This window comes from Kogia breviceps, chromosome 17 (genome assembly GCF_026419965.1).
Source record: "Kogia breviceps isolate mKogBre1 chromosome 17, mKogBre1 haplotype 1, whole genome shotgun sequence".
Taxonomy (NCBI): Eukaryota; Metazoa; Chordata; class Mammalia; order Artiodactyla; family Physeteridae; genus Kogia; species Kogia breviceps.
The window spans coordinates 74,896,046-74,915,077 of NC_081326.1; the positions used below are offsets into that span (position 1 = coordinate 74,896,046).

The 19,032-nt window shown below is 49.1% G+C and overlaps 1 protein-coding gene across 9 annotated transcripts in view; it reads right to left on the reverse strand.

Annotated features, from left to right (window-relative positions):
• AGO2 (argonaute RISC catalytic component 2) overlaps positions 1–19,032 on the reverse strand; it is a 105,857-nt gene that overhangs the window by 46,753 nt on the left and 40,072 nt on the right. For 6 of the 9 annotated variants that reach the window (XM_059043019.2, XM_059043020.2, XM_067018011.1 and 3 more), the window contains one exon: positions 8,774–8,969. In XM_059043019.2, the coding sequence (XP_058899002.1) occupies positions 8,774–8,969 (196 nt within the window). Of the gene's footprint in view, positions 1–8,773; positions 8,970–13,377; positions 13,601–18,473; positions 18,552–19,032 lie in introns of those variants that run through there. The other 3 variants (XM_067018010.1, XM_067018012.1, XM_067018014.1) reach the window with 3 other exon arrangements.

Genomic DNA, 19,032 nt, shown 5'->3' on the forward strand with positions numbered 1-19,032 from the left:
ACTCATTCAGTCCTCACAGTAACCTAGGAGGTCAACACCACCTCCATTTTACACCCAAGGACACAGAGGCACAAGCCACACACTGGAGAGTGTCAGTGGCCAGATGTGAAACTGCCTAGTGGTTAACAGGACATGTCTGCTAATCCAGAGAGGCTGAAATGCTCCCTGGCAGCTTGTCTGCCTTGTTACCAAAATTCTGAGAAGTTTCCTCTTTTAAAAAAATGCATTCTTGTAATTAAAAAAGCCCCAACAGACAAAAGTCCAAGACCAAATGATTTCACAGATGAATTCTACCAAACATTTAAAGAAAAGTTAAACCTATTCTTTTCAAACTATTCCAGAAAACTGAAGAGGAAGGAGTGCTTTCCGAACTCATCTGATGAGGCCAGCATCACCATGATATCAAAACCAGACAAAGACATCACAAAAAAACAGAAAACTATAGGCCGATATCTGATAAACATAGATGCAAAAATCCTCAACAAAATGTAAGCAAATCAAATTCAGTAATACATTAGAAAGATCATAAACCATAAAGTGGGATTTGTATCAGAGATGCAAGCATGTTTCTATAACTGCAAATCAATCAATGTGATATACCACATTAATGAACTGAAGAATAAAAATCATCACCTCAATAAATGCAGAAAAAGCGTTTGATAAAATTCAACATCTATTTATGATTAAAAACTCTCAACAAAGTGGGTATAGAGGAAACATACCTCAACATGACAAAGGCCATAATATGACAAACGGCCAATATCACACTCAATGGTGAACAGCTGAAAGCATTTCCTCTGAGAAGAGAAACAAGAAGACAAGGATGTCCACTCCTGCCACTCTGATACAACATAGTTTTGGAAGTCCCAGCCACAGCAATCAGATAAGAAGAAGAAATAAAAGGAATGTAAATTGGAAAGGAAGAAGTAAAACTGTCACTGTTTGCAGATGACATGACACTATACATAGAAAATCTTAATGACGCCACCAAAAACCTATTAGAACTAATACATGAATTAGGTAAAGGGGCAGGATACAAAATTAATATACAGAAATCTATTACATTTCTATACACTAGTAACGAACTATCACAGAGAGAAATTAAGGAAACAATCCCATCAAAAAGAGTAAAATACCTAGGAATAAATCTTACCAATGAGGTAAAAGACCTGTACTCAGAAAACTATAAGACACTGATGAAAGAAACTGAAGACAACACAAACAGGTGGAAAGACACTTTCATGGATTGGAAGAATTAATATTGTTAAAATGGCCATACTACCCAAGGCACTCTACAGATTCAGTGCAGTCTCTATCAAAAAACCAATGGCATTTTTCAGAGAACTAGAATAAATAACTCTAAAATTTATATGAAAATGCAAGAGACCCCAAACAGTCAAAACAATCTTAAGAACAAAGCTGGAGGTATCATGCGCCCTGATTTCTAACTATACTACAAAGCTAAAGTAATCAAAACAGCATGGTACTGGCACAAAAACAGACACACAGATCAGTGGAACAGAATAGAGCCCAGAAATAAACCCAACTTACACGATCAATTAATCTATGACAAGGGAGGCAAGAATATATAGTGGGGAAAAGACAGCCTCTTCAATAAACGGTGTTAGGAAAACTGGACAGCTACATATAAAATAATCAAACTAGACTACTTTTTTTTTTTTTTTACGAGAACACACTCAAAATGGATTAAAAACTTATATTTAAGACCTGAAACCATAAAACTCCCAGAAGAAAACATAGGCAGTATGCTCTTTGACATCATCTTAGCAGTATTTTTTTGCACCTGTCTCCTTAAGCAAGGGAAACAAAAGCAAAAATAAACAAATGGGACTACTTCCAACTAAAAAACTTTTCACAGCAAAGGAAACTATCAACAAAATGAAAAGGCCACCTACTGAATAGGAGAAGATATTTGCAAACAATATATCTGATAAAGGGTTAACATCCAAAATATACAAAGAACCCATACAACTCAACATCAAAAACCCAAACAACCCAATTAAAAATAGGCAGAGCACCTGAGTAGACATTTTTCCAAAGAAGATATACAGATGGCCAGACATATGAAAAGATGCTCAACATCACTAATCATCAGGGCAATGCAGAACAAAACAATGAGATATAACCTCACGCCTATCAGAATGGCTGACAACAAATAAAAAGTGTTGGCAAGGATGTGGAAAAAAAGGGAACCCTTGTGCCCTGCTTGGGGGAATGTAAACTGGTGCAGCCACTATGGAAAAGAGTATGGAGGTTCCTCAAAAAGTTAAAAACTACCATACAATCTAACAATTCCACTTCTGGATATTTCTCTGAAGAAAACAAAAACATTAATTAGATATACAATATAAAAGATACGTGCACCCCTACGTTAATGGCAGCATTATTTACAATAGCCAAGATATGGAAGCAAACTAAGTGTCCACTAATAGATGAATGGATAAAGATGTAGTGTGTGTGTGTGTGTGTGTGTGTGTGTGTGTGTGTGTACACACACACACACACACACACACACATACACTGGAGTATTACTCAACCATAAGAATGAACAAAATCTTGCCATTTTCAACAACATGGATGGACCTAGAAGGTATTATGCTAAGTGAAAGAAGTCAGACAAAGACAAATACTGTATGATTTCACTTAACAAGTGAAAAAACATAACAAAACAGAAAGAGACTCATGGACGTAGAGAACAAACGGGTGGTTGTGGCGGGGGGGAATGAGTGAAGTAGGTGAGGGAGATTAAGAGGTACACAAACTTCCAGTTACAAAATAAATAAGTCACTAAACATTTTTTAATGTATTCTTTTGGTAATTTCTAATTACACAGATTTTTTCATTAATACATTCTCACTGTAAATTTCAAACACGGATAATGCTCCAAGTCTGCCTAAACCACCTCTTTATTTCAATTCTCTTCTCAGAAGTAACCTTATTATTTTTAAATCTATGCATTTATATAAATACATAGGTACATTAAAAAAATACAGTGTATTATTTTTTAATCACACATGGTTCTGGAGCTTGCTGTTTTCCCAGGATGTGTGTTTAACACCTCTCCTTGTCGCTATATACAAAGTGGCATCAAGTCTAGAAATAGAAATGTTATCGTATCATGTACTGTAACGTAATATTAACAAACCACATACTTGTCTATGTTTCCAGACGTGGTATTCATACTGTGAAGCTCCATTTCATTGCTGTCCATCGTTTCACAGTACTCCACAGTATGTTTACTTAACCATCCCCATTGGCCGACACAGAAATGACTTCTTTTCTCTCTCGCTTTTTGCCATCACAATATTAGACATCCTTGTACATATCTCTCTCCCTTTGGGATAAACACTTAGAAGTAGAATTGGTGGGTCAAAGGTATATGGGGTATTATTTTTATTTACATATATACACAGAACCACCTTCTGGCAAGTCTGAACCAATGTACACATCCTCCAGTGGACAGTGCCCTTAAGCAGCAGGCTGCAAATGACACAGTCATGCTGGCCTGCCCTGCTCTCCCCAAGCACAGCGTGAGCACTTGTGCAGTGCTCTCCTAGGGCCGCTTGACGGAGCACAGGAGGAACAAGAGGGAAAGTTCAGACAAAAGGCGAGGAGCACACCTTCTTCCTTGCAGTAGCCCATCCTGCGCTTCCGAGCACAGCACCACTAACTCTGACCCACTGGCAAAGTTTCCTAGCTCTGACTGTAAGGCCCGCACAGCCTAGACCAGCTCTGGGCACTGGCTGTTGTGTGTGACCAACCGCAGCCGCGATGATACTGGAGGCATCCTGAGAAGAGGGACCTTGCCTGGTACTGAGGCCCTCCCACAGAAGCCACTCAGAATGGTGGGCGAGACTCAGGGCACACCGGGCCGCGATTCACAGTGACTCATCAGAACGTGTGTAGATGGCATTTTCCTCTCAGTCTTGAATGAAGCCTCAGGGTTGAATTTATTAAATATCTACCACGTGCCCTGCACAAAGTTTTGGGAACTCAGAATTAAGGCACTGCTGTAACAGAGGCTGCCAGTGTGGAAGCAGACGGGGTGTCGAGGACTGTCTGGACGGGGCCAGTGCCAGGGCACAGTCTGCGGCAGGAGCTGCCTGCTCTTCCACCTCCCCTTCCCCTCCGGGTCCCCTCTTCCAGCGCGGCCCCGGGACTGTCAATCACTGCTCTGACTCTCTCTTCCCAACTAGGGACAGGAACCACGTCTACCTTGTCCCCCACCGTACGCCCGCCGGCACAGCGCCTATCGCACAGCGGAGGTTTCGTAAATGTCGGCCGGTTGGTAGTGTGGCTGCCGAGAGGGACTGAGTCAAGGTTTTAGCATGTGTGGGTTTTGCCAGCACAGAAACCTTACTTCCAACATTATTCTAAGCTATTATGAATGATTATAATTTTGAGATTGGACCTTAGGCCAAAGTCCATCAGAATTAATAGTAAAATGAAGAACCCTGAAGGTTCACACATTTAACTACGCAGCAACTCTCAGGTTGGCTCAAAACCCAGGGGAGCAGCATGGCATGCTAGTCTGCGGGCTGGCCTTGCCACAAAATGCAGCTCAACACCCTTAAATTTTTTTTTTTTTTTTTTAATGGTCCGCGGGCCTCTCACTGCCGTGGCCTCTCCCGTCGCAGAGCACGGGCTCTGGATGCGCAGGCTCAGCGGCCACGGCTCACGGGCCCAGCCGCTCCGCGGCACGTGGGATCCTCCCGGACCGGGGCACGAACCCGCGTCCCCCGCATCGGCAGGCGGACTCTCAACCACTGTGCCACCAGGGAAGCCCGTCACCCTTAAATATTTAAGGGCTGTTTTTTTTCCTTATACGATGTTCAGCTTGGTGTTTGCTAACCTTGGCTTTTTTTCTAGAAATATGAAAATTTAGTTAAAGTGGGATGAAGTCTTTTCCCATGAATGTGTCTGCTTACCTCATTATGGCCTATGCTTCTCGCTCTATTTCTCTCTCTCAAACAATTCCTTTGCCTACCTGTGCTATTTTACTTTCTTGGAAAGGTTTAAATATAGTATAAAATTATCCTGGCACTTCAGGGAAGTTGAAGATAACTTACTCTTCTGGCTGCCTTTCATGCCCCCCCCCTTTAATATACATACCCTTGCAGATTTTGTAAACAACCAAATAAAATTCTAGCAATAAATTGAAAAAAAAATGCAGCTCAAGACCCACATTTGCTACTTGCTGTTTCACGAGGCAATTCCTAAACACTGGGTAACTTTAGAACGTTACAGTCATAATTACAACAGGACTTTGGGAATACAGTCAGGTAAAAACACCACATTTTAGTCAGCATCAGCCTTTTTCTGTTGCCAGATGACAAAGCCTTAGTCATGCCTATTTTCATACAAGAAAGCTTCTTGTACACTGTGGCTGATGGCATAGTAAGAGCCCACTGCCACCACGCCGATCAAAAGCCCAGAGAATGTGCTTTTTCATGCCTCCATTCCAGCTCTAAGAGTATATCCAAATCACAGAGCCTCACAGGATTCTGTCCCAAGGAAACTCAAAATCAAACAAGCCCATTCATTGAGCGTCTCAAAGCATATAAGGCATATTAAAAGATCTCAGAAGACCTTTAGTAAATAAAGCTGTTTAAACCAGTTGTGCCCAAAGTTTTGGTTCACAAACACATTTTTGAGTAAGCACACAGTTCAAGGACCTCATGTAACTGTCAAGTATTGTTTCCTTGGAGACATGTCTTTTGGGGATATATACTCAGAAGTAGAATTGGTGGGTCAAAGGGTAAACATACAATTTTTATTTTAACATATACACCAAGCCACCTTCTAAAAAGTCTGGACCAATGTGTATTGGCCACACCGAGTGAATCCAACTGTTTAGTTTTACAAATAAGGGAAATGAATCCCCAAACATTCTTTCTCATACAAAGACTGATGAGGAAAAAATTTACAGCAAAGAGCACTTTACAGGGCACCAGCACAAACTGGGTAAAACCAATCTGACCTATTCTCAAACTGCAACTCAGAATTCTGTTTCTGACCATGACAAGGTAAGTAGACTTCTCCTCCTGCCCTAAAAAACTAAAGAAACTAGAGAAAAGCTGAGAGCTGTTTTTGACATTGGAAAACAGGCAGCTTAGGACTGTGACTACAGAGGGAAGGAAAACAAACATTCACTCTGCTGGGAACAACTTCCAAATCACAAAATGGGGAAGGAGCATAAGAGAGCAACAGTCTCCTTGTGCTGCAGAGATGGGGGCAGAAGAGGTAGGAATTTGTGGGGGAGGGTACCAGAGAAGATAGCAAAAGCCAGACCCCCTCAACATAACATAGATAATGTTCAACAAACAAAAAATTCACTATGCATGTGAAAAAGCAAGGAAAGGTGACATGTAATCTAAGGGAAAACCTGCCAATAGAAACAGACCCTGAAATGACCCATCTGTTGTAATTAGCAGACACAGGCTGCGATCATAAATATGCTATTACGATAAATACATCCAAAGTCATCAAGAAAAAAGATGGCAGCTATGAATGAACAGATGAGAAATCTCAGCAGAAATGTAAACTATGAAAAAGAACCAAATGCCAATTCTAGAAAAAGCACAATATAAAAATGAAAAAAAAATTTGGATGGTTACCACAGAATACTGGATATTACCAAGAAAAGGTGGCGGGGGAGATAAAGTGATCTTTAAGAGAGATCAATAAGATTACCCAAACTGAGAAAAGAGGGAGAACATTTTTTTTATTTTTAAATCACAATCACAAGACAATATCAAATGGTCTAACATACACATAACTGCAATCCTGGAAGTAGAGGAGGGCATGGGACAGGAAAATAATTTAAAGAAATGACTGCCAGTATTTCACCCAAATAACATGAAAGACATAAACATTAAGGATCCCAAGAAGGAAAAATACAAAGAAAACTCCACCTACGCATATCATAGTCAAACTGCTGAAATGCAAAATTAACTAGAAAGTATTTGAAAGAAAAAAGACAGATACGGGAGAACTACAAAAACAACAACAACAACAACAACAAAAACCAGATTTCATCAGAAACAATGAGGATTAAAAGACGATGTAATAACATCTTTAAGTTGCTAGGGAAAAAAACTGTCAATTTAAAATTCTACATCCAGCAAAAAATCTTTCAAAGATGAGGAGAAAATAAACATATTTGCAGATTTTTTTAAATGGTGGGAGAATTCATCACTGGCAGGTTTGTACGATGAGAAAGGATAAAAGATATTCTTCAGGCTGAGGGGGAAATGATGCCAGGTATAAACACTGATGAAAAGGAAGAAATAAAGAGAACTAGATATGGTTAATATGTGGGTAAATAGACTATTTTCTTTTCTTAATTTCTTTAAAATAACAACATTGTACCATGGGGTTTATAACATAGGTAGGAGTAAAACACATGACAACAGTAGCAAAAGGAATTATACGAAAACTGTAATTGTTCAAAAAAAAATTGACAAGTGTTTTTGTAACCTTCAGGAAGTCAAAGGTTTCTTAGAACGCACAATATAATAACCACTTTCAGGGACTTCCCTGGTGACACAGTGGTTAAGAATCTGCCTGCCAATGCAGGGGACACAGGTTAGAGCCCTGGTCCGGGAAGATCCCACATGCCGCGGAGCAACTGAGCCTGCGCGCCACAACTACTGAGCCTGCTCTGTAGAGCCCATGAGCCACAACTACTGAAGCCCACGTGCCACAACTACTGAAGCCCGCATGCCTACAGACCGTGCTCCGCAACAAGAGAAGCCACCGCAATGAGAAGCCCGCGCACAGAGAGGAAGAGTAGCCCCCCGCTCGCTGCAACTAGAGAAAGCCCGCGCCCGGCAACGGAGACCCAACGCAGCCAAAAATAAATAAATAAAAAAACAAACGAATTGAAAAGAAGAGAGAAACTCAAACAACTCATTGGAAAAAAAAAAAAAGGAAATAATGCATGAAAAGGTGCTCAACTCATTAGTTACCAAGAAATGAAAATTAAACCACAATAAGAAACCATTACACACTCACCGAAATAGCGAAAATCAAAAAGGCTAAGCATACCAAGTGCTGACAAGGATGCGGAGCGGCGGGAACTCTCGCCGCCAATGGGAGCGTGAGACGGTACAAGCACGCTGGAAAACTACTGGGCAGTGTCTCATACAGCTGAACCTACACTACCCTTCGATCCAGCTACGCCACTCCCAGCTATTTATCTAAGAGAAATGAAAACGTGTGTTCACAAAAGACTTGAACAAGCAGTTCACAGCAGCTTCATTCATAACAGCCAAGCCCAGAGCGCCTAAGCACCTAATGAGAGGATGAGTAAATGAACCATGAAATAACTGTATCCTAACACATTCCTCTGCAACAAAAATAAGAAGCTATCAACACACACTATGGTACAGGTCAACCTCAAAAACACGCTGAGAGAAGCAGGATGAAGGGGCAGCTCTCAGCTCTCATGGACCCGTGGGCCGTGCAACTCCTTTTACACAGGCAGGAAGCGAGCCTCCAGGGACGGATCCCAGCACTGCTGGTGAGGGGCGGGGGTACCAGGCAACTTTCGGGGGTGATGGGTGTGGCTAAACATTCGTCAAAACTCACTGAGCATCCCACTTACAATGCGTATTTCTTTGTATCTCAATACAAGAACACTTAAAAAAGAAAAAAATGCAACAGAAGCTTCCTGGGGGGAAAAGGTCAGAAGGATCTGCTGAGAATCGAAGGGTTGATTCCTTTTAAAATAAAGGACAAAACAGAATACCTGTTAACTCTTCTTGGGCATTTCTCTGGCTTGATATCCAATTCATAGTGATAGATGTCAATTTTTGGAATGTCCATCTCAAAGAAGTTGGCCTGTAACTTGATCGTTCTCCCGGAGGTCCCGAAGTCGGGTCTGGGTGGAGGCTTGAAGGCATACCCTTGGACGGGTGGCGGTGGCGGTGGAGGAGGGGCGAGCACTGGAAACGGCAAAGAGAACGCCCGTTACCCAGGGGCCACGCTGAGAGGGGGCCGGCGCCTGCCCCGTGCACGCCGTCCTCCCCACCTCCCTGGACCCCGCCATCACAGGCCCCGCTGGCACTGCCGTTCCCTCCTTCCCCCCTGCTCCTCCTCCCCTTGAAACCCACGCCCCAGCCCGCCTGGGGCCACCTCATCACAGAGCGCCCCGAGTGCCAGGCTCAAGGCCCCCCAGAGCGCGCCCCCCCCCACCCCGGGCCGCTCGGCCTCGACACTGCCCCTCTCCCTCCTTGCTGAGACGCGCCCCTCCCTGCTCCCCTTGCTCGGCTGGCTTTTCTCTACCGGCCCCCTTCGCTTCTTCCCACAGGCTCACAAGCCCAGCCCTGCACCCACAGTTCCAAAGTCCTTCCCCCAGGCCTCGCCTCCATCGACGAGGCTGTGGGGTCTACTCCGCTGTCAAGATCCTCTTCCCACACATTCTTCACGGCCAGTCGCTCAACAACGCCCATCACTTTACCCGCTTTCCTCTCTAACTCCTCCTTTCCTATCCATCTCTCTCTGCCTCAGCTCGGGTTTCCACTTCACCCTAGTGGGGGCTCGGCTTCCAGGCCCCTCGCCCACTCTCCACACGTTCTGATCTCATCCTGGCCAGATGCCTTTGTGGACCCCAGCACGCAGCCCCGACACTTAGGCACTCACGTCTCGGCCTTATCTTCTGCAGCTCTAAGGACCCTCCCCACCAAGAACCAGCCTCCCGCGTCAGAGCCCTGCACATGCCAGCTCCTGCCCAAGAATCCCGAAGAGAAGAAGCCCTTCACTCCTGCAGCCCTCGGGTGCCCAGCTCGCCGCGCTCGCACTTCCAGTGCGCGCCTGCCGCCCTGTGCTGTCCTCACACTCGGCTCTGCGCCTGACTAGTGGGCCACAAGCAGCTCGAGGACCAAGGTCTCAGAGCACCTGATGCCCACGAGCCCAGAGACACGGGGTCCAGCCTAGCCGTTCACACCTGGGAAAAGCTCAGACAGGCAAAGGAAGGCTGCCAACGGCGCTCACAAAGCGTCCTCTGCCGCGGACCACCGAGGTCATGAAGCAAGGTGTTTGCGACACCGAGAGTCAAGACGCCGAGCCCCCCCACACCCCCCCCACACACAGACCCTGACACTGCGCCCCTGAGCACCACTTCCTACACCACAGTGCCTCTTCCAGGGGCTTCCGACAGCTGGGCCTGGGCCAACATGGTAATCAACGACCCCTGCCGTCTCTCCCCTGGAAGCCAAGACTCAACACCCCCTTCTCTGCAACAGACCAAGATCACCTTTGCACAAAGGAGTCTCAACAGTAAGCCAATTCATTACTTAAAAATGCTTTACAATACCTCTTTGGTTACCATACTTGCCATGTACACTTCTGTTCTCTTTCTCTGCACGTGAGAGATTAAAGATGGGGCAGTGTGAACTGTCAGCAGATGGGACAAAGCCAAAGGGGTCTGACTCGTGTGGAATTGAAGGGACCAAGACGGTCATGACAGTGTCCCTCCTCCACGACTCTCAAATCCATTAGCTTGATCTAGGAGTGCTTTCTCCGCCCCCCCATAGACAGTTAAAACAAAAAACAAAAACAAAAACATAACAAAACAAAAATACACTTTGTCCCAACTCAAACTTTCAGTAATTCCATTAATAAAGTTCAAAGTCGTTTTAGGAAAAGAACCAATGAAAAAAATTTCCGATTAACACTATACCTTTAATTTTCGATCAAACATCTTTGTTTCAAAAAAGTTCTCATTAAAAAAAAAAATTCCATGTACTGCAATCCCTACTGACATTCACTGGAAACAAAAGCACTCTACCAAAACTAATAGAAGCTGTTCTTCCTGTATTTCTGACAGAGTAAAACTCAGGGAGTCTTTGAATTACTTGCTTTATACTTTGGTTTCTTTCTATGAGAAAACAAACATGCTCTAAAGGTTATTAATCTCACTGAGCTAAACCATCTGGAGACCTTTGGGTCTCTTTCCACTAAGCGACTATGACTTCATAGATGACATATTCACAGCCTTTCACAACAGCCCACGCCTTCGACGAGCACGCCTGGATGCCCCTTACGTGCTGGGTAGCGCGCCAGAGACCAAAGGTACAAAAATAAACAGAGTTCTCAAGCAGCTCACACATCACCTCCCAGGAGAGTGTCTGAGTGCAGGACACCCAGTGGATTCGCGTGTTTACTTCTCCAACGTCAGCAGGTCACACGGGGTCCTCGCACAGAGGGTCCTGACCACGCCAAGGAGGGGACACCACTTGCTCCCTGGGGACAGATGCAGAGTCTCTGCACTCAGCACTGAGTGCCCACTGACACGAGGTCCCTGTTCTCAGGTGGAGTCCCACCCGGCAAGAGGAATCTTGTGAATGTAGAGTCAAGGTTAAACCTTTGTGTCCCAGGAAATGTCCAGCCACAGAGCCACGGAAATCTGGCCCACAGGGCAACTTCAGGAACCAGAGCACGATCCACGCTGAAGGGAGTCCCAGCTTACAAAGTGCTTTCACCGTTTTCTTTCTTGCAGTTGATTTACAATATCATGTAAGTTTCACGTGTACAGCACAGTGATTCAGTTTTATACATACGTATATACCTTATACATATACACACATATTCATACACATGTATATTCTTTTTCAGAATCTTTTCCCTTATAGGTTATTATATAATACTGAGTTTAGTTCCCTGTGCTCTACAGTAGGTCCCTTCTGGTTCACGTTTCCTAACTGTGCCTCGCGGTGACAGAGCAAAGGGTTCGCCTGTGACCTGGGAAGCTGTCCAAGGCCCAGAGAGTAACACAGCTGGCGTGCCCACACCACCCCACTCCCCAGGCCGCCCTCGCCCCCGCCCCCGCCCCCGCCCGCCGGCTGTCAGCCCCCAGCCTCGCCTCACCTACCTCTCAGCAAGGCAGGGTCAGGCCTGGGGCCCACCTCTCAGGCTGAGCCTACGCCTCCTATACCCCCAACACCCACCACTTGGACACGATAAGCCGTGGGAAACAAGAAGAACAGTTCACCAGTTTGCATCACTAACCTGTATTAATAAAAGCAATGGGGGAAATGCAATGGTAAATTATTTATAAAATATATAATTTCATAAGACATTTCTTCCTTGCTTCTAGCTTTTAATAATGAAAATACTGACAGTTCATGGGGAGGCATATGGAATATAAAGTCACAAGTTAAAGCTCTCTAAGCAGAGGGAACAGGCTGAGGACCGGTGTGTTTTTTTTTTTAAATATAGATAGATAGATTGATTGATTTAGGTTGCATTGGGTCTTAGTTGCTGCGCGCGGGCTTCTCACGGAGGTGGCTTCTCTTGTTGTGGAGCACGGGCTCTAGGCGCACGGGCTCAGTAGTTGTGGCTCGCGGGCTCCAGAGCGCAGGCTCAGTAGTTGTGGCCTACGGACTGGCTTAGCTGCTCCGCGGCATGTGGGATCTTCCCGGACCAGGGCTCGAACTCGTGTCCCCTGCATTGGCAGGCGGATTCTTAACCACTGTGCCACCAGGGAAGCCCAGGACCTGTGTTTCATATACCTTCGGGAAGGAAACTCTCCCACCGAGGGACATGAAAACTGCACGGGGCTTCAGTCCTGAGACACCTTGGATCTATTCTTCTGAGGCGTACGGAGTCCCAGGTGTAAATTGCCGAAACGTGCAGGAAGACCCACAAACAAAGCTCCGGGGGGGGTGCAGTGCAGCAGTGGCAGCACAGAGCTCCACCCGCGCTGGGGGAGGGACGCGGGACACGAGGGGAGAGGGAGGAGGTGTCAGCTCTTGGCCCCGGGGCCAAAAGGAGGGACGGATGGGCACACACGCGTGTGACACGGGAACCGAACATCCAGCCCAGCATCACCTAGCGTTGAGCTCTCCAGGTGCTCCCCTCGCACGGCCCGCAGCCGTTTACACTGCAGCAGGAATGGCGGCTGCCACGCACAGGTGCACCGGACGGGCAGGGCGTCGGAGGGCAAGGATGAAGAGGGGACATGGGGAGACCCCAGAGCACAAGCTCCCTGGTCGACCTTCTTACCCTGGGCTCCCAGGAGCGGGTGCCCCCAACACCGACAGATAAATGGAAGCCCAAGAGGAGGCAGCATCTGGGGAGGAGTTCACGGAGCTGGCGTTAAGCCAACTGGCCGTGGCCCAGCCCCAAGCGCCTACCCCCCTTAAGATACCACCTCATCTCTGCAGCTCCGGCCGTGCCGGCAGGCCGAGCGAGCGATCGATCCCCCGGCTTCCAAGCTCTCTCACATGTCCTCCCCTCTGCACGGAGAAATTCAGGTCTGACCTTCCCGTGAAAACTGCAGGCAGACACCGCAGCCTCGCTTCTCCCAACCCCAGGCAGCATGCACAGCACACTTCCCATCCAGCAACTCACCAAACAGTGTTGTCTGGAACGGACTTCCCACCGTTAGGCCTGCCTCTGCACGGGGCAAAACCTCTGGGATCGGGAAAGCAAACCCTTCTTTCTCATCCAGCAACACTGGCTGGCACGGCGGGAAAGGACTCGTCCACCGGCAACTGCCAGCACAGCCCCAGCACCTCGGTGACCCGGCCGCCAGCCCCTGTTCCCGACCAGAGTGCTGCGGGCAGGCGTCCCCGAGCCTGAGAACCGAGCGCAGCGTCAGGGACAAAGTAGGCGCCGAGGGTTTGCCGAGTTGCTGCTGATCATCCAGCACGTGTGTTTAAAATTTCCATCTTTAGAGCCACAGCTCAGTCAGTGAAAGGGAAACATGTAGTGAATGAGTAATCGACTTCCTGTATGAGTAACCAGGTCATAGAAACCAGAAAGCTTTCAAGAGACTCCACGGGAGGCGAGCCTGTCATTGCACTGGGCGTCCTGCAGGAGCGCCCCCGCCCCAAGGTTTGGACTGTCGCTGGCCTGTCAGAGGGAAGTCCCAGAGCGGGGCTGTGGGACCCTTGCCCTCACCATCTCCTGGCAGCCCCTCGCCAGAGCTGTTCGCCCGTCCCAGCCCTCCCCCTGAGTGAGGGATGGAGGCACACGGACGCAAACCCACACAATCCCCCCTCCTCTCTCCCACCCGGAACTGGGCACGCAGGTCACACACCCGAGGAGCCAAGGAGATCCCCTGAGACCCCTGCCTACATGGACCAGCACCGGCGGGGCCCCAAGACACGAGGCGACCTCACGGGCAGCTAAGACCCCCTCCAAGAGAAGGGAGTTTGGCCTCCTTCCGAATGTGCCAGGTATCCAAGAGCTCGCGGCGGGGCCGTTCTTCTCCAACTACATCATGGGGCACCCCCTAAAGCAGCACCTGCGGGCAGCTTCCTCTCAAGGAAGCCGTCTTCTTTCCCTACCCGTGATGGCAGACGTGGGCGACTGGGTGAATCTTTCCTATGCTGTGGTCTTCTCTCTGGTTATCAAAACACACCCTTATTACAGAAGACGTAGAAAAATACAAAGAAAAGTTAAATCGTCTGTTATGCCAGAAGGTGACTAACAGGCAAAGCTGGGACGCAGACACAGGTCCTGTTGTCATCAGAGCATGTGAGCTTCGCCACCAAAGCGGAGCTGCCTCAGGTCCTTCTGAGAGAGCAGACAAGTTTGAATCAAACAAGGGACTTCCCTGGTGGTCCAGTGGCTAAGAATCCACTTTCCAATGCAGGGGACGCAGGTTCAACCCCTGGCTGGGGAACTAAGATCCCACATGCCACGGAGCAGCTAAGCCCTCGCGTTCTAGGGCCCACTCCCCTCAACTAGAGAGCCCACACACCGCAACTACTGGGCCCACGCACCACAGCTAGAGAGAAGCCCGCGCTGCAACAAAGAGCCTGCGCGCCGCAACTAAGACCCCACGCAGCCAAATAAATAAATAGATAAATAAATATGTTTAAAAAAATGCACTCGGGGGACTTCCCTGGTGGCGCAGTGGTTAAGAATCCGCCTGCCAATGCAGCAGACACGGGTTCCAGCCCTGGTCCGGGAGGATCCCACATGCCGCGGAGCAACTAAGCCCGTGCGCCACAACTACTGAGCCTGCGCGCTCTGGAGCCCGTGCACCACAACTAGAGAGAAGCCCCGTGCACCGCAACTAGAGAAGCTGCGCGCTACAACGAAAGATCCCACGTGCCGCAACTAAGACCCGACGCAGCCAAATAAATATTTAAAAACAAACAAAATTAATAAGAGAGATGCACTAACCGTGCATTAATAATCTAGCCTCACCAGGTTCATTCCATTAGCATTGCAGAGCCTAATCATAGCTGCTACTTACTGAGGTCTGTGTACCAGACAAGCAGAAAACACAGGGCTCTCCTGTCACGTGACAGCGGTCACAGACGCCACAATGTAAGTTTAAAACCTGAAGCTACTTCAAAATCACGATGTTGATTCGACCTGCTGCTGGACCTCGTTATTAAAGGTGGTAAAGGACCCATTTGTTACTCTGTCACCCTTTTGGTTTGGTACTTTGATAACTATTTCAATACAACCAGTTTTCTTTGTCATCCTACGTATTTTGTCCTTTGCCTTAAAAAACATTATTCTGGAAAGGGATCCACGCACAGGCGTCACCAGACTGACAAAGAGGCTCATGACTGCACCCTTTTGGGAACCACCTGCTCTAAGGGGATAGGGTGGCCTCATCTCTAAGCAGAGAGGAGGGTGTTTCGGCTGCTGATAACGTCACAAAACCTCCGTGGTCTCTGTGGCAGTGTGGAGGGTGGGCCGGTCTGACGTCCCTCCACCAGGAACAGCCCTGCAGACAGCACCACGCCCCACAGGCCGACAGGGGCTCTGTCTCCATGGCTGCCCTGAGATCACCCATCCCTGACGTGATGTGAGCTCACGATTTACCGGCTGCCATGACAACAGGCTCTCCGGGCTTCTGCTCATCGCACGGGCCCGCCGACCACGCCGCTGAGCTGGGAATCAGGAATCAGACATCCCGTTAAGGCCTGACAGCCGTGCCCCAGGGCCCGCGGCTCTGCCCGCTCTCCACCTAGGGCCATGGGAGCGGATCCCGGGAGGAAGCAAGGCAAAAACTCCCTGATGACCAGCGTGGAAATCAAGCTGTCCCGGGGTGAGCAAGGGGACAACAGAATGGTTCAGAGAAGCTCTTCATTTCTGCTGTTTTCTAAGTACTTAAGCACATGGAACTGAACTTTCAAAAACCTGCAAACCACGTTAGGTCAGGCACCCAGATCTAGAGTCGGCCTGGCCTCCGCCCCTGCCCCTTCACTCCAGCTTTCCCGGCGGGTCTGCTGTTACAAGCACACACGCAAAGGTCTGGGTGCCAGCTTATACCATCAGGCCGAGAACAGCATTCCTGACCCCGGACGACTTGAAATAAATCAAAGAATCTGGAGGCTGGAGTCACCTTGGACAACCTTGGAGACCCAGAGGAGACAGCCACTCACCCCCACCTGCTCCAAGCCATCCACTGTGGGCCGGATCTGGGCAGGTCCGGGGGCCTGCTCTCGGGGAGGGCCAGGAAACAGCACAAAGGTACCGAGCAGCAGAGCTCCGGAACCGCCCAGAAGGGGCAAAGTGCTGCCGGCCCGGCCCCGGCCCCGGCCCCGGCACTGCTCCTGCCACCACATCTTATCGTGAGTCATCTGACGTTCAAAAGCAAAAAGATCTGCGTGACTGTTCCCCCCACGGGTGACCGAAATGTTCCTTAAGAAAAGCCGAAATTACGTTCCTGTCTGTACTCACTCACTGGCTGTTCGGTGCTGCTTGAACTTGGGCCACGGCCTTGCTGGGAGGCTGGAGGGTGGGGCACTCCTCCAGGAAGTGAGCCCAGCACACCCGCACCCACGTCTTAGTGGGGCTGGGATCAAAGATTTGCCACCCAGATACCAGGAGGCCATTGTAAAGCTCTTTCCAGAATCTCAAAGCAAGAGTTAGTATTCAAAGCCATGCATCCCCTATTTTCCTTTTAGAATTCTGTTTTCCTGATATCGGGTACCACAGCCAGAAACTATGAAGGCAAAAGAAAGTGACAAAAACCGCTCAGGGCTGTCCAGCCCTTCCACGCCACGCCCGGGGCCAAGCCAGGTGTGGACATCAGCTCCCTGATGCTCCTGGATGTCGCTGTGAGGAGGACACGGAGTCTTTGGGGATGAGTGACGTGTCAGGCTCCCCGGGCCAGGCCTGGGTGTGTGTGTGCCTCCCCCTGGGCTAGAAGAGCTCGTCAGGCTCAGACCGGAGAGCAGACGCCGACCGGCCAGCACTCTCCCGCTGAGACCAGGACACGCGGTCGCCACTGACCGAATCCACCTGCTCCCTCTACACAGGCAGCTCTCGCTGTGGCCACCGAAACGGACTGAAGCGCATCAAACAATCACAGCAGCCTTTTTGGTGAAGTGGGTGGAAGCAGTCTCAGGACAAAGCGCTAAGAATGCAGACGGGCACATCTGCCGTCAGCTGGAGATCAAGTCAAACACGACTGCAGCGCTAGACCCGGGCGACCGATAGCCAACCGTGAGCAGGGAACAGACCAAACCCAGCCGAGTTCCCGGAGAAGCGGACCATCTGACCAGACACGGGACCCAGGAACGCTCGCCCACACGCACGTCCGGCCAGAGTGCCCCAGTGGAGCTGGGATGGAACCCAGGCCGAGACACAGACACCTCCGCCTGGCCCGGGTCTCCCTCCCGCCGCCCCACGAGCTCAGAGCCAGCCCGGGGCAGGGAGGACCCAGGCCTGGTCACTGCAGGAGGACTTGCTCTCAGCAGCGTCTGGTGCCACCGGCGTTCCGATGGGAAAGTCAACGTCAGCCCAGAGCGCAGGGGCTCTGGGGACACCGCACGGCACGTGGCCGACCATCTAGCCCCGCTGACGCCCCCAGGCCTGCAGGTCCCAGCCCGGGCCATGAGCCACCCTCCCCCGTGCCCACAGCGGACTCTCCCTTCCTCCTCGTGCCCTCTGGCAGGCTCGCACAGCAACTCCACTAGATGAAGAGGAAGGGCGGGCTGGGCGGAGCCCGGCGACACAGTGGCAGCCTCCCCAGACCGGGGAGGGGATGGGGACGGGCCCTGCGAGGAAGGCAGCCAGCCGTGGTCTGCAGACCTGTTCTCTGTAAATGTGTCACCCTCGCGCGGGCCACCGTTCCTGTAAGCCTCTCACGTCTTCCTCTCTCGGTGGAAATTCCCACCTGGTTCTTGGTAACATGCAAAGAAAGGGCCCCAAAGGCGGCCTGAACAGGGAGCTGACCCCAGGGGCAGATGCGCGCAGGTGAGAGACAGCCCCAAAGGCCCGGCAGGTCAGCGCCAGGATGGCTGCTGACCCGAAACCCTGAAGATATTCAGCCTTCTCCCAGGGAGCATGCAGCTTGCACGGGAAGAGGCCACAAGCCAGACGGACCACTGCGGAGGCATTACAAGATAAGCACCCAGCTACCCTCGTGTCAGTGACTAATATTAGTCTCTATTTTTGTTGCGAACTCAGAGAACTTTGTCTACGATGGGGTTTTTTGGGGTTTTTTTTTTTTTTTAAATAAATTTACTTACTTATTTATTTTTGGCTGTGTTGGGTCTTCGTTGCTGCACACGTGCTTTCTCTAGTTGCGGCGAGCGGGGGCTGCTCTTCGTTGCAGTGCACGGGCTTCTCATTGCAGTGGCTTCTCTTGTTGCGGGGCACGGGCTCTAGGCATGTGGGCTTCAGTAGTTGTGGCACGTGGGCTCAGTAGTTGTGGCACACGGGCTTAGTTGCTCCGCGGCACGTGGGATCTTCCAGGACCAGGGCTTGAACCCGTGTCCCCTGCATTGGCAGGTGGGTTCCTAGCCGCTGCGCCACCAGGGAAGTCCTACGATGGGTTTTTAAGTGGGCTTTTGTGGTTAACCTGAAACTCCCACCAGCATTTAAAACACAATCTTCTTTGAGGAACAGTCCCCAAAGCCACCCCTGTGATGTGTAAAAAGAAAACTTTTTTTCGCATAGAAAATGTTTTAATGAACTTTCCCTCATAAGTTAGAAACGCCCCTTCTGATTCACCATCTGTCTTTACTCAACGATATCAGAAATACTATAATCAACACAAGGAAGGATTAAAGAAATACTTATAAAATA